Source organism: Corvus kubaryi, unplaced genomic scaffold (genome assembly GCF_017639235.1).
Source record: "Corvus kubaryi isolate FWS band 111438036 unplaced genomic scaffold, C.kubaryi_AGA036_p1.0 37220, whole genome shotgun sequence".
NCBI classification, from domain to species: Eukaryota; Metazoa; Chordata; class Aves; order Passeriformes; family Corvidae; genus Corvus; species Corvus kubaryi.
Genome location: NW_024581063.1, coordinates 559015 through 572415, shown reverse-complemented (window position 1 = coordinate 572415; position 13401 = coordinate 559015). Strand labels below are relative to the sequence as shown.

The window sequence follows — 13401 nt, the reverse complement described above, 5'->3', positions numbered from 1 at the left end:
CATAACACACACAAGTATTTACAAGCACACACACAATGCACACACGTGCCCGCCACTGCAAGCGTGTCCCAATAAACTCCCCTGGCTGGTGCCAGTGCCCACGGGTGGGTTTGGGACGTGTGGAGCACACTCCTGCCGGAATCCGGGGGCTTGGCGGCTGCTCCTCGCCGCCGCTTGGGTTTATTTTTAAACCCGTTGGCCCCGAGTGATTCACACGCTGCCTGTTCCCTGTTCCCTGCTCCCCGGCAAGTTTTACACGACCAAAATAGATGTTCTGGAAGGAACGGGCCACCCGGCAAAGCCGCGGCGGGGAAAGCGGGGTGCTCCCGGGATCCCGGCCCTTGCAAGGGTGGAAACGTCACTGAGCCACCTCCATGATGGTGGTTTTGGGAAGATGCTGGCGCAGACACCCTGGAAAATGGGATCATGGGTGTGATGTTTAACCTGGATCACAATACCAGGCTTCAGCGGAAGGTGCTGTGTTGGGGGGGTCCTCCATGGGCATCCCAAGCCCTGGGGGGGGTCTCACACCTGGCTACGGGGGAAAGGGAGCCCAGCAAGGTGGAAGGGCAGGTGGAATGAGGGCAGGGAACTGGGATAGCATGGTGAAGAGTCTCTCTTGCAGAGCATCATCTTTGGGAACAGAGCATTGTTCTTGGGAGCAGAGCACCCTTCCCAGAGCCAGGGTCCCTCTTACCCCAGCCTTGCTGGCAGCAGCTCCCTGCAGTGACAAAAGCACATGGCCAAGGTACCACTTTACAGCACACTGGGGAAAAAAAAAAAAAATTAAAAATCCAACTTATAAAACCAGGAGGCAGTAATAACTGTTAATTCACTATTTTTAATTTAAAGTTCAATCATAAAAGGTTTCCAGCCATAACAGGGCATCTCACTCACTTAAGACCAAGACACACATACAACAGTCCCATCCAGCCAGGATTTCTCCCCGAGAGATTCCCTGCTTTCAGCTGAATGCTGTTTCCAGCACGGCAACCCCAACCTCTGAGGGACAACAATCACACCTGTCCCAGTTCTGTGGGACAGCAGCACCACTGGTTTCTTCTGCAAGGAAAACACCATTGAAACCAACTCCTCTGGATGGAAGAGACCTGGAGAATTATCCTGAGAATAACAGAGCAGGAGGAGGATGGGTCAGTTGGCCAAATCCCAGGGAGAGGTGACAGCCTGAAGAGCTGAGCAAAGATTTCATAATATCCATGCACCACTCAGCAGATTTGCAAGGGCTCCTCAAAGCGGCTCCAGGGTGTCATCTGCTGAGGAGAAGCCAGAGGAGGTGGCAGCAGCCAGGGTTTAGGGCAGCACACGTGGTGGCTTGCAGGCCTGGCCATCAGAGGAGAGAGGAGGGACAAGGACAGGACCCCACAGCACAACACGACTGCAGAAGCAAACCCTGCAACAGCAGCAGAGGCTAAGCCCAGTTTATCCAGCTGAGCAGGCACCCTGCAAGCTCCAGAGCCACCGGGATGATGCTTCTTCATCAGCATCTCTGGAGCAAGCCCTACCCATCTCCTGCTAACCCTTGCACGGTCTCCCAAGCCCCAGCTGAGAAGGAATAGGCACCTTTTTCCTCTTTGGGGTCATTTATTTACAGATCTGAAGAAATAAAAATAGAAAAAGAGGCAAAGAGTGCATGCCGAGGCAAAAAAATGTTCCTTGCAATGAAGCCAGAGCAGAAGGTGGGGTGGGAAGGGGTCCCTCTGCCCTTCTGAGGGAGGGACATTCCTCCTCCGTGCACAGAGACTGAGGGCAGCAGGGCTCTCCCTTCAAAGCCCGCCGAATTCACGGTCACAGTATCCGATGTAGAGAGGCTGTGCTTGGACACCACGCCTGGGAAGAGAACAGAAAGATGGCATCAGGGAGAGGGCACAGGTAGAGCCACCACTGGGTTTGAGGGGCTCCAGCGGCACAGGGTGGCCATGGGTGCCCCGTTCCAGGAGTGACAAGGAGGGAGTGGTTTTCATACTGTACTTATAAACTCAGTGTTTTGCTCATGTGTGGGAGCACAGGGTGAGGACAGGTTTCCCAGGGAAGCTGGTGCTGCAGGAGGAGTGGCAAGAGCTGACAAGTCCCCTCCTTCCTCAGCACAAAGCCCTCTCCTCGCCAAAGCCACCAGCCCACGCCGGCAGCAGGAGAGCTCTTCCAGCACTGCACAAAGCAAGCTCTGCCCACGGCACAGGCACCAGGGAAACCAGGGCTTTCCAGAGGAACAAGGGTCATTTTGCAGCAGGGCAAGCCCTTCTCCCTCCCTCGCTGCCCTCCCAGGGCTGAGCCCAGAGCAGTTGTGCCGGGGGGAGCAGTCCCAGGACAGTTACCCAAGCAAGGTGCAGCGGAACTCTGCCAGCCGGGCGTACGCGTCTTCCACGTCCCTGACGGTCTCATTGCTCCAGAGTCTTTCAGCTACGGCCCCAGCTCTTGGCCTTGAGGACAAGGGACAGGCAGTCAGGACAGGGGGGAGCTCAAAAGCATCTCACATTGAAGCCCTGAGCTCCCAAACGCTTTCCTGCCCAGAGTCCTTCCACACACAAAGGCTTCAGAGTATCCCAAGATCCATTGCTGGACACATGCCCACCAGCAGCAGACCAGGGTGACAGGACAGACAGGTGTTAAACACAGCCTGGTTGCAGCAGCAGGTTGTTACAGCCTTGCAAAGCCTCATTTCAGCCTCAGTGAAGCTGTTACCGGCACAGAGGGGATAAGGACAGGCACCATGTGCAGACCAAACCCACAAGTTCAGCACATGATGCTCAGTGGCAAAGAAAAGGGACACAAGCCTGGCCCCACATGACCCAAGTGACCTCCCAGTGGCCTCTCTTACCAGAGCCTGGGGGTCAGGTTGGTGACATCCACATATTCACCCCACATGCAGGCCTCACCACCCGTCACCAGGGCCTTCTGCTCAGGGCTGCCTGTGGAGGGGACAGCAAGACAGCCAGTTCTGGTGCTACGTCTGAGCGCCAAGCCAGCTGCCATGCAGTCAGGGGACACAAGGAACACACCTGCAAAGCTCAAGGGCTCCACCTTATAGGCTGCTATCCAGTCCTGCCCGTAGGAGATGCGGTTGAGGTACCAGGGTGCAGAGAGCAGAGCCCGGTAGCCAGCCCTGGTGACGTTGGCCATCTCGTTCACGTACTGCATGGAGTTCTCCTTCCACACGTGGATGATGGTGTCGGGCCTCAGCTGAGGAGCACAGGTGAACACGGTGCAGGGGATCGCTGCGGTGACAGAAGCATCACCTGCTCCCCCGAGTAGAGCGCCCTGACCCCTCCACACCCCCAAAAGGAAGCTGAGGCAGACTTGGGCTTGATTTTTGAGCCACTTCCCATCTAGTTTGCAGGAGCAACAGAAGGAGGGATAAGGCCGTTTGCAGAGTGTCCTGGGCAGGGTTAAAACCTGCATCTTGCAGATGAATATACAAGAACCTGGAGGGAGCGAAGCATTGGCAGCAGTGTGACAAAGCCACCATGAGGGCAGCTCACTGGCAGCACCATCTGGAGATCGACCCCAGTCCCATTACAGAGTAACCCCCACCAGCCCCAGCATGGTCCCCCCAGAGCACACCAGTGCACCAGGCTGGGCTGCGGGCACCGCTCACCCCAGCACATGCAGCTCTCACCTTCACGTCGTTGTCAAACACCTCCTGCCACACAATATAACCTTTTCCAAGGGAAGAGACAATGTGCAGAAGCCTGGAGTGGGAAAAGTACCGAGTTTTGGGTGATCCTACTGATGCCCTCTTTGGTGGTTACATAGAGTCAAAGGAGCAGCACAGATATTCCCAACATCCTCAGTGGGATGTGGAGGTGCTTCTGAAGGAGAAGGGAGAGAGCACAGCCCCTTTCTCATCAGCCCCAGGCTTTTTTGTGGCCAATCTCCCACTAAAATGTTCCCTTTTGGGGTCAGGGAGACAAGACCAATGGGGATGCTCCTGAAAAGGAGATCTGGTGTCCCCAAGACAGAAGACATTTGTGCCAGTCACACAGTGCAGCTGCAGGCCCTGGATGCCCTGTCCTTACCTCTGGATGTAGAAAGACTCCAATTTTTTGTAATCTTCACCAAAGCCCATCTCCTTCATGAAAGCACGGATTTCTGGATTGGATTTCCTGTGCACCAAAGAGAAGGAACAAAACCATTGCAACCTGACCTCTGGAATAAAGCCAAGGCATGGTCAAGCCCCTCCCACATCAGTCCAAGGCTTGCCCAGGCATTCCAGAGCTGTGGCTGGACCAGCACCAGCAGCTCCCTACATCCAGCATCACCATGAGCACAGAAATACCAAAAATCCCAAGCATCAGTGCTACCCCTGGCCTGGGAGAGCAGGACACCAAAGATCATGATCAAGAAGCGATGGGCTGGGACTCCAATCCCAAATACTTTCCCCCAGTCCCCATTCAGACTGATCACAGACTCACCAGCACGTGAAATCCACCTCATCGCCACCGAGGTGGAGAAAGAAGTCTGGGAACACAGCGCTGACCTCCTGGAACAAACTGGTCACAAACTGGTAGGTGCTGTTAACGATGGGGTTGATGGGCCCATAGACTCCAGAAGGAGCCTTGCCCGTATAGCAGGGAGTCAGGAGGCCTGGAGCACCTGATGAGAACAAATGCAGGATGGTGAGGAAGGGGCGAAGTGTGACCATGTCATCCTCTACAGTGCCCCTCAGCACAACACAGGGCCGTCAGGGGACAGGGAAGGAGGGACAGCCACAGTTCCCATTGTGACCACACACGTGGTGAATTCTAACACGGGCCTTGGCATTTGGAGGCAGGGGAAGGGAAGAAAAAGACAATGGAATGTTTTCCTGGAGCTTCTTGCACTTCCAGACATGGAAGAGGAGATGCAGTTCTTGGAGCAGAGAGCGGTGTGTCAGGACTGGGACACAGCTGAGTAGAGCAAGGAAGCTTGGCCAGCTGTACCCTGAGTTAAACACAAGATCCTTGCAATAGCCATGACAATAGTTTTGGAAGAGCAGATGTTCCCACAAAAAAATCACCCAGCTTGGACCCAAGAAAAGATGGAAATGTTTCCCTTCGGATTTTGCTCTAGAAGTTGGACCACTGGGTCCCACATCCCCCAAATAATGGCTTGCTCCTCCTCAAAGCCAGCCTGTGGGACACTGCTGCCCACACCCAGCTTTTAGGGTCCAGACTGCAGCTCCCATTCCTGCCCCTGGGACAACTCCAACTCTCCTCAGAGCAGCAGCAGCAGGCAGGGTCTGCTCCTCACCTGGCCCCCAGGAGAGGGTGTGGCCGGGGGTATCGAACTCAGCGATGACTCTGATGCCGCGCAGGCGGGCGTACTCGATCACGGTGCGCACGTCGCTGGCTGTGTACACGTGGGTCATGGCATTGAAGGCTCCCTGGGAACATGGGAAAGCTCAGTGCCCTGCTCAGGAGCAGAGGCAGGGATCTGCTCACCTGAGCTGGGCACTACGTGGGGATCAAGGAGCATTACCTGCTTGCTGAGCTCTGGGAACGTGGAGCTCTCATAGGGGAAAGATGGGTCATCCACAATGTGCCAGTGAAACACGTTGAACTTGTTGTAAGCCATGACGTCCTGGGAAGGAACAGGGACAAAGATGAACGTGCCTCATCCCTCCTGAAAAGTCATCCAGCTTGCCACAGATAGGGGACAAGGTCCTCCTGCTCCAGAAGGACAAGGCAGAGTCTCTAAATGCTCCCCAAGATCCAAGAGGGATTCAGACACCTCCCTGTAAACACAAAAAGCTGCACAGGGCCAGGAATATTTCTGCTCAGTAAAATCCCTGCTCTCCCTGTAACTAAGCCACTGGTGGAAACCTGCAAGTTTAATTCTGCTTGGGATGAACACAGAACCACCAGCCACCTTTACCAGTGTTTTCCCTTGCCTTAGAAACAACTCAGCTTTGGAGAGTAACCTGGACCGCAGGAATCCAAGATACCTCAAGGATTTCTTTTTAACAAAGGCAGCTGAGAAATCACCTAAACAAGGGAGCTCAGTTGTCACAGGGGAAGGGGCACCCAATTAAACCTCATCTCGCAGCACGGGTGCCCTACCAGAGTTTCCAGGATGGCTCTCAGAGGCAGGTAGTGACGAGAGGTGTCCAGCAACAGTCCCCGGTGAGGGAAGCGGGGAAAGTCCACGATTTCTGTCTCATTGATGTAGTACTGCACACAGAAGACGTGAGGAAGACATGAGCAGGATGTTGGGAAAATGGCCATTAGCAAGAGACACTGAGGGTCACCACTGTCCCCAGGGCTGGCAGGACAGGGGTGCCCTCACTGCCCAGAGTGCAAACTGGCCAGAAGGAGCTGCAGCACTTCTTTACCCGCTCAGAAGGCAGGGATCCGGCTGGATCCATGAATCTCCACTTGGCTCTTGGCAAGGCTGAGCCCACTCATCCCAAGCATCCCAGCAACCCTCAGTCTGTCCCCATGGAGGCAGGGGCATTATGGAGAGCTGATGCCCCCAGGAGACGAGGCCAGAACTCACCGTGCCATTCTCATCTCTCCCAATGAGCTGGCTGAATGTTTCCAGGCCTGCAGGAAAACACACAGCCCCTTTCTCAGCACAGACACCCCCAAAGGAGCAGAGCTCAATTAACAAAGAAATATATGGAAAGAGAGAGGCACCGTGAGACATCCCCACAGGCCCGAGGCAGGGAGAGCAGGAATGCCCTGCAGAAAGCACAGCTCACCTCGGAGAGCTCCCCAGATGGTCTCTGCAGAGAGCAGCATGGAGCCTTTGGAGACGGACAGTTTATCTGAAACACAGCATCAGGGGCTGTTCCACACGGCCATGACAGCACTGGCAGGGCTCAGGTACTGAACTGCACCCTGAGACCTCGAAGAACTGAATTTTGGGCCGCTCTTGCTGTTTTAAACCTCTCCCCACTGCTTCATCAGCACCCTCAGGTACGTCCCCTCCTGCGCTGCCCCAGTGTCTCAGTAATGGGGGACTGGTGCCCTCCCCAAAACCAAGGGTAACCACACAGCGCTTCTTCCCAGTGACAGGCACAGAAACAGCCACATTCCCTCCCGCTCCCAACCCCAACACTTACAGCTCTCCTTGGAGTCTAGGCTGGGAAACCCATCGCAGCCTGGCGTGGAAACATAGACGAGAAGCTCAGAGCAGGGTGTTTCCCAGGATGGCTCATTCTCTGCAAAGGACACAGATCATGCACATCAACCCCATCCCAGCTCTTTTCCCTGCTTCCAAGCCCACCACCATCCTCCCAGCCAGAAACAGGCACCCCTTCCTGCACCCCAAAACAGACACCAGGGTGTTCAGCAGGGGCTAATTTCAACACAGCCAAACAGGAGAACATGAGCTGATCCCAACCTGTGAAGAAGCTTAAAAGGAGCACACAAGAGAGGAGAGACATCAGAATATGGAGTAGCAGCAGCCCCTGAGGCTTCCTGGACACCAGCCCTGGCTCTTAAGCTACAGCCATGACTAGTCAAAGCTTCTCCATGAGGGAGAAGAGCTTCTTGTTTCTAAGCTCCCCCAGCGCTGGAAGAAAGTACAAGCCTAAGAGCTCTGCCCTACCCACGCTTCTTGGAAAGGGCAAAGAAAACCTGTAAAAAGGGGTGGAGAATGAATCTGCTAAACTGGGCTGAGTTTGAGGCGATCAAAAGGTCTCACCCAGCTCAGAAAAGCTCCCGACCGACTTCACCTTCCGCAGAGCAGGTCCCAGGTGTAGCAACCAGAGAACTGAACCCAGTCACATTTAGACCTCAGGTAGGAGCTCTGGGCACACTTCCCTAACTGAAGAGCACTCCCAAGGATGCACAGGCCTGACTTGAGTCACTCCCCCACTCCAAAGGGATATTCAACCTCTGCTGGGATGGAAGGGACTACTCACAGCAGTCAGCTGCCAGGAGAAGTATAGGGTAGCGGGGTGGGACCCTGCTCATCCCAGTCCAAGTCCATGCCTACACCCCCACAGCATTCCCAAGAACAGCCAATGCTCAATGTGGTCACTGAAAATAAAGAACTCGGCTTTGAATGAGCCAAGAGCACCAAGAAGTTTCCAGAGAGACTGTGGCACTGCCAGCATTTCAGAGAAATGCAGAGAGCCCCTGCTCCACCGCTCACAGGAGCCAGAATCCCCCGATTTCTCCATGAAGGGATGACGAAACCTCTGCGGAAAGAAGGAAAACAGCTTGAAGCCAGCCCTGTTTTGAGCCTTCCTCTCAGTTGCAGACAAGCTGGTAGCCAAGGCAACCTCGCAGATGTGCAAGCAGCACAGCAAGACCTGCTCCCTCCGCTCGGGAAGGCGGCAGTTCACCGGGAACAGCCGCTCTCAGGCCTGGGGACACAGGGAACACTCATCCTGCTGAGGAGTCTCAACAGAATTGGTCCCACCATCACATCCTGTGTTTGGACCTGCCCAGGGAGACGCTTCCCAGCCCAAACACGGCCTCCTAGGCCAAGGTGCAGACAGGCACCCGAAAGGCAGCACAGCCAGAAAAGGTTTCTGCCATTTATTTCCTCTATTAATAGAAATTATTTCCTTTCATCCAGGGTTTCCACTGCCTGCTCATACTAACCACCCATGCGGAAAAAAAAGACCAAAACAAAATGAAGGCAAAGAGGGGAAAAAAGGCCTTAAAATAATTTGTGTAGTTTGAGCACCATAAAGCAGGGCATATGGAAAATGATGAGTGTGAGCTGGATCTTGTGATCACAACGTTGCTCCAAGTGATTTGATGGTCACATTTCCCCTCTGAGTGGAACAGGACAGCGTGAATAATTAGATCAGCTGTTTTTAGTTCCTAGCAGCGAAAGAGAACCAAGAGGAGTCTTCTTGGCTCCCAAATCAAAATTTATTTCTACTGCTACTCACAAGAGTTGAAGAAATAAAATAAGCCGAAGGGTTCTCTGTTTCAAACCTGCTTTTTTCAAAGTACGATGTACTCAAGACAAAGCCAAGCGGCTTCCAACGCTGCCACCCTTCTCCGCTTTGATCAGCGGCGACAGAGTTCACACTGACATTTAAAATACTCAGGAGCAGAGTTACTAGCTCTTTTTGATGAATGAAGTGCTTCATATGTCCTGGATATAGCACTTCAGGCTGCAGCAGACCCACGCAGCCACTGAGCATCTCTGCATGTCGGCTCCACAGCCAAGAGATTTCCTGCAGCTCATCCCAGACAAGCAATGGGTGCTATCATGAAGAAGCCTGGGTTCAAGAAACCTTTAGAACCCGTCCCAAAGCAAATCCAGACTCTCAATGCCTTTGCCTTTCCTCATCTTACCCTACAATTTCAGGATGAATCCAGGAGCTAATCCCTCCCTGGCAGAAAAGCCATGCTGCCTTGGGACTTCTAGCAGCTCCACTTTGGCAGAGGTGCTCCGTAGCACAAGTATGTACTTGGAAGAACACACAGGAAGCAGCAAGTCTTTCCTCAAGGTGAGACCTCACACAGGACACCGAGAGCTGCTAGGAACGGCAACAGCCAAGACTTAGCAGTAACCCTGGAGCAGGAATGGTTGCGAGACGGGCAGCGGCTCTCCCTGCAGCCACAAGAGAACGAAGCGAAACGAAGCAATGGGGGGCTTAACACTATCCGCAGGAAGTAAAAAATGAGATGGAGGAGACCCTTGATAGCAAGAGCCTAAATCCTGGCAGGAGGACGACTAGTGCTGTGCCAAACTCAGTTAGATTTATTCTATACAAGCCATAAGCATTGCCCTCCAAATCCCAACGCTTAGCTGCCCTTGCCTCCAGACTCCATTCCACCCACACCTCCCACCCCACCGAACTGAGGGGAGGCAGACGGCCACCAAACCCCGTGGTTTGACCCCAAAATTAGCGAAGGTGTGGGGGGGTGTTAAGCTCAAAGCCACGGAGGGAAGGGTCAGCGCCCGCCGCGGCCCTCACCGGTGGGACGGCCGAAGAGCAGCGGCCAGTACCGCTGGAAGGCGGCGTCCAGCACGGCGCAGCCCGGCCCCACGGCCGAGCCGTCCGCCGCGGCGAAGCGGAACCGGCGGGCCGGCACCGGGCAGCGGCCGGCACCGGGCGGGAAGCTCTGGGCCTGGGGCTGCGGCCACACGGCCCCCGCCGGGCCCGGCAGCAGCGGCAGCAGCAGCGGCGGGAGCAGCAGCAGCGGCCGGAGCAGCGACAGCCGCAGCGCCCACGCCGCCGCCATGTCGCGCCCGAGCCTGAGGGAGGCGGCACCGCCCGACAGCGGGGGGCCGGGCGGCCGCGAAATGGCAGCTTGGGCCCGCCCTCACGGGCTCCCCCGCGCTGCCCCCTCGCCCCACAGCCTACCCGGTAGTCCACAGTCGCCTCGTTCTGTTCAAATAAAGCCCCCAAACCCCTCTGGCTCCCCAGCAAGGGTCATTTCTGCCCCAGCCCTCAGGCTTTACAGCCCCCTCGTCTGTGCTTCCTGCCGTAAGGGAGCCTCAGCAGCCTGCCTCGGGATTTGAGGAGATTAATGGTTTAAAACACGTTATTTCACCCGTGCTGCTTTCGTGGAATCATGTAGTGTTTTGGGTTGGAAGGGATCTTAAAGAGCATTTAATTCCATCCTCTGCCATTAACAGGGTCACTTTCCACTAGACCAGGTTGCTCCGAGCCCCATGTCCAACCTGGCCTTGGACACTTCCAGGAATGGGGCAGCCACAGCTTCTCTGGGCACCCTGTGCCAGGGCCTCCCCACCCTCATTGTAAATAAATTCTTCCTTATATCTAACCTAACTCGACCTTCTCTCAGTTTGAAACCAGCACGCCTTGCCCATGCTTTGGATCCACCTTGAGTCTGGGCATCTTCTGTTGGTGCTGTGTATTTTTATGAGCAATACTGTATATAAATCACCCCTTGCACAGGTTTCCAAGGATATTTTATATGTGACCCTTGCACAGGTTTCCAAGGATATTTTATATGTGACCAGTGAAATATTGATTGGGTTGTACAAAAATAAAGGGGCTTTATCCCATGGTGGATCCTCACAATGAAGTGTTGCAGGGATGCTTTCCATGCAGTGCTTGGCTTTTCTAAGTAAAGCCTTAACCTCAGATGAACTCTATTTAATTTTGCTTCCTCCCTCCAGCTCTGCTTTCCTTCGCAATCCCCAACTCAAATAAGGGCCTTAAGCCCAGGTCTTACCCATCTAATTGCCAGCACAAACCTACAAAGGGAATCCACTCCATCAAATTGTTAAAAACCTATTGTCCCAGAAAACTCCAAGGAGTGCTGGGAGACAAGCCAGAGGCATGGGAGCAAGCAGGAAATTAAATAAATGGCACAGGAGAAAGTGTGACAAGGGAGATAGCCCCATCACACAAGAGGAAAAACCACCCTGTGTGAAAGGTCTGGTGGGGAATGTAAGGGATTGTCCCTCACGGGAGCAGTGTAGAGAGAACAGGACCAACAGGAAAAAAACATTTTGTAGGGAAAAACCTCAAGAAACTTGTCAAAGGTTACAATAGCACCAGCACGAAGCTAGGGACAGATGGTGAAAGTAAAAGAGCTGGGAGGACATGGAACGGTTTCAGTGGGGCTGGAGAGAGATGGAGGAAGGTGCTCTCCAACACTGAAGGAGGCTGTGAGGTTCCAGTGAAGCTTTTGGAGGTGAAAAAGTTGTGGGAAGGCTGGGCACCAGGAGAAGATCACAACTGGGTTTGGGTCTAAATGGGATTGTGGGAATTTAATGAGGTTAGTGAAAATTAATAGGGGGCTCATGTGGGGGGAAGGCAGGGAGGGGACTAAGGGCTTCCTAGAGACAGAGAAGCTGGGCTCCATCAGGAATGGGGTCAAAGAGAGGCAGATGGTGTTGCCATGAGCTGAACACCTGCACAGCACTGCATCCTTCTTTTCCAGCCCTGTAGAACAGCAAAGTCCACCTAATGGGAAGGTGAGCCAGGAGCCAAGGACAGGCACAGCATTACCAGGTGGGTGTACCTCCACAGCCAGGCTAAGAGAGCACAGGGGTGGACCAACAGCCCAGGTATCACCCAGAGAGTTAAAGGCACCAAGTGAAGTCCAACGTTCATCTAGGAATACCTAGGAGCAGGTACACTCACAGGAGAGATCAGGAAGAATTGGTTGCCTGACTGTCAGATTGAATGGAGCTCATGGAGTTCATGGGTGGAGGTCTCGGGAGAGTCTGACTGGGGCAATTAAAGCCTGTCAGTTCCCTCAGGCTCCTGAAAATCCTCCCTTGTTTTCCCTACAGAGGTGGCAGGACCCAAATTCAACGCAATGGCACATGCCAGGCTGCTTCCTCACTATTCTTCCAGGATTTTTGTGGCCCTTCTCTATCTCTGTCCTCATCACACAGTAGGAAGTGAGAACACCTGTATTACAGCCTGTATCAGACCTCTGGGAAGGTCACCCCTGTCATTCCTTATGTTCAAGTTTCCTGCTGCCAGTCTACATAAAGCCTCCGTGGTCTTGAGCTGGGTTTGTTGCTTTTCCCTGTGCAAACTTCTGGAGCACCAGCTGTTGCCACCATTTTCTGACTATATTTGATTGATTCCACTATCTCTGGACTTGTCCTCAAGTTGTTTCACTGTATTAAAATTTCAGTGGAAGGAAAACCACCCCAAGCAAGCCAGTTTGTTGCTGTCTTGCATCAGGCAATGTGAGGACTGCACTTCCCAGCGCATGAGACAGAACTGTGGGAGTGCCCTGGCTTGAGGCGAATTCTCATTTCAGCCTGGGGAGGGTGGCGTGTTTGCCAGCTTATGTAAAGCATTGTGATCAGAGCTTTCAGTCCAAATATTCCAGCCTTTCTACAGATTCAGTTGCTGATGCTATTTTAGGGGACCTGATGTCTCTGGGGGATGACTCATTGAAGTTCATCTGTAGCTGGCCGGCATTAATCCAGACTAACAGTCTGATTTGTGAATGTTTCTTTACATAAGAAAACTACTTAAGCATGTGTTTAACTGTGGAGCTTGGCTGAAAAAACCTGGATTACACTCTGTCCTGCAGCGGGCACAGAGCACCAGCAGCCAGAAGCTGCTGATGCTCTTCAGTAGCCGGTCAATGGACCAGCTCGGGGGCTTGGAGCATATCTCCAGGGTGATATATCCACCTGGGAGGCCTTTTCCAAGTCAGTTCAGCAAGGAACATGCAGGGAGTGAACCCGAGGCAGGGCTGTACCTGTCACGAGGAGATGCTGCAAGTTCTTGCAGAGGCTGAGACCCGCGGTGGGGGTACCTACAAATCCCTCTTGTCATCTCTCTGATGCAAAAGTTTGGACTTGCTGGAGGACTGCAGAAAACTGCTGCCCCAGGACACTGCTGGATTACCTGCTTGCTACCAACAATGAATTTGGTAGCAATCCAAATTAATTATTCTGATATAAATGGTTACAAAACCTGGCTGGTGTCACACTTGAGTCTTTCTGGTTTGTTTGCCTTTGGGGCATGAAGGTGGCCTTTGGGCT

At 53.6% G+C, this 13401-nt stretch overlaps 1 protein-coding gene and 1 long non-coding RNA gene across 4 annotated transcripts; both read right to left on the bottom strand.

The window, feature by feature from the left end:
• Positions 1 to 141: 141 nt before the first annotated feature.
• LOC121661989 lies at positions 142 to 769 on the bottom strand. Its single transcript, XR_006015143.1, has 2 exons — positions 698 to 769; positions 142 to 411 (listed from the first exon to the last, which is right to left on the bottom strand). It is a non-coding gene; the product is annotated as an uncharacterized LOC121661989 (long non-coding RNA).
• A 52-nt stretch (positions 770 to 821) lies between these two features.
• HEXA (hexosaminidase subunit alpha) lies at positions 822 to 10173 on the bottom strand. 3 transcript variants are annotated; one of them, XM_042022708.1, is made up of 14 exons: positions 9887 to 10173; positions 7061 to 7159; positions 6698 to 6763; positions 6493 to 6539; positions 6057 to 6167; positions 5476 to 5577; positions 5248 to 5380; positions 4431 to 4611; positions 4035 to 4121; positions 3635 to 3707; positions 3018 to 3198; positions 2837 to 2927; positions 2334 to 2438; positions 822 to 1848 (listed from the first exon to the last, which is right to left on the bottom strand). In XM_042022708.1, the coding sequence occupies exons 1-14, from the start codon at positions 10152 to 10154 to the stop codon at positions 1785 to 1787; spliced, it is 1608 nt and encodes a 535-aa protein (XP_041878642.1). In that variant the 5' UTR covers positions 10155 to 10173; the 3' UTR covers positions 822 to 1784. The 3 variants fall into 3 exon arrangements, with proteins under 3 accessions (XP_041878642.1, XP_041878644.1, XP_041878645.1); XM_042022710.1 differs by lacking the exon at positions 9887 to 10173 and adding an exon at positions 7342 to 7412; XM_042022711.1 differs by lacking the exons at positions 6493 to 6539; positions 6698 to 6763; positions 7061 to 7159; positions 9887 to 10173 and adding an exon at positions 6329 to 6427.
• Between the last annotated feature and the right edge of the window lie 3228 nt (positions 10174 to 13401).

Excerpts from the sequence above, each read along its gene's own strand:
- HEXA (XM_042022708.1), bottom strand. The coding sequence starts at position 10,154 with ATGGCGGCGGCGTGGGCGCTGCGGCTGTCGCTGCTCCGGCCGCTGCTG. Across the intron at positions 6,540-6,697 it reads CATCTGGGGAGCTCTCCGAG|GCCTGGAAACATTCAGCCAG; the intron begins GTGAGCTGTGCT and ends GTTTTCCTGCAG. Across the intron at positions 4,122-4,430 it reads GAGGTGGATTTCACGTGCTG|GAAATCCAATCCAGAAATCC; the intron begins GTGAGTCTGTGA and ends TTTGGTGCACAG.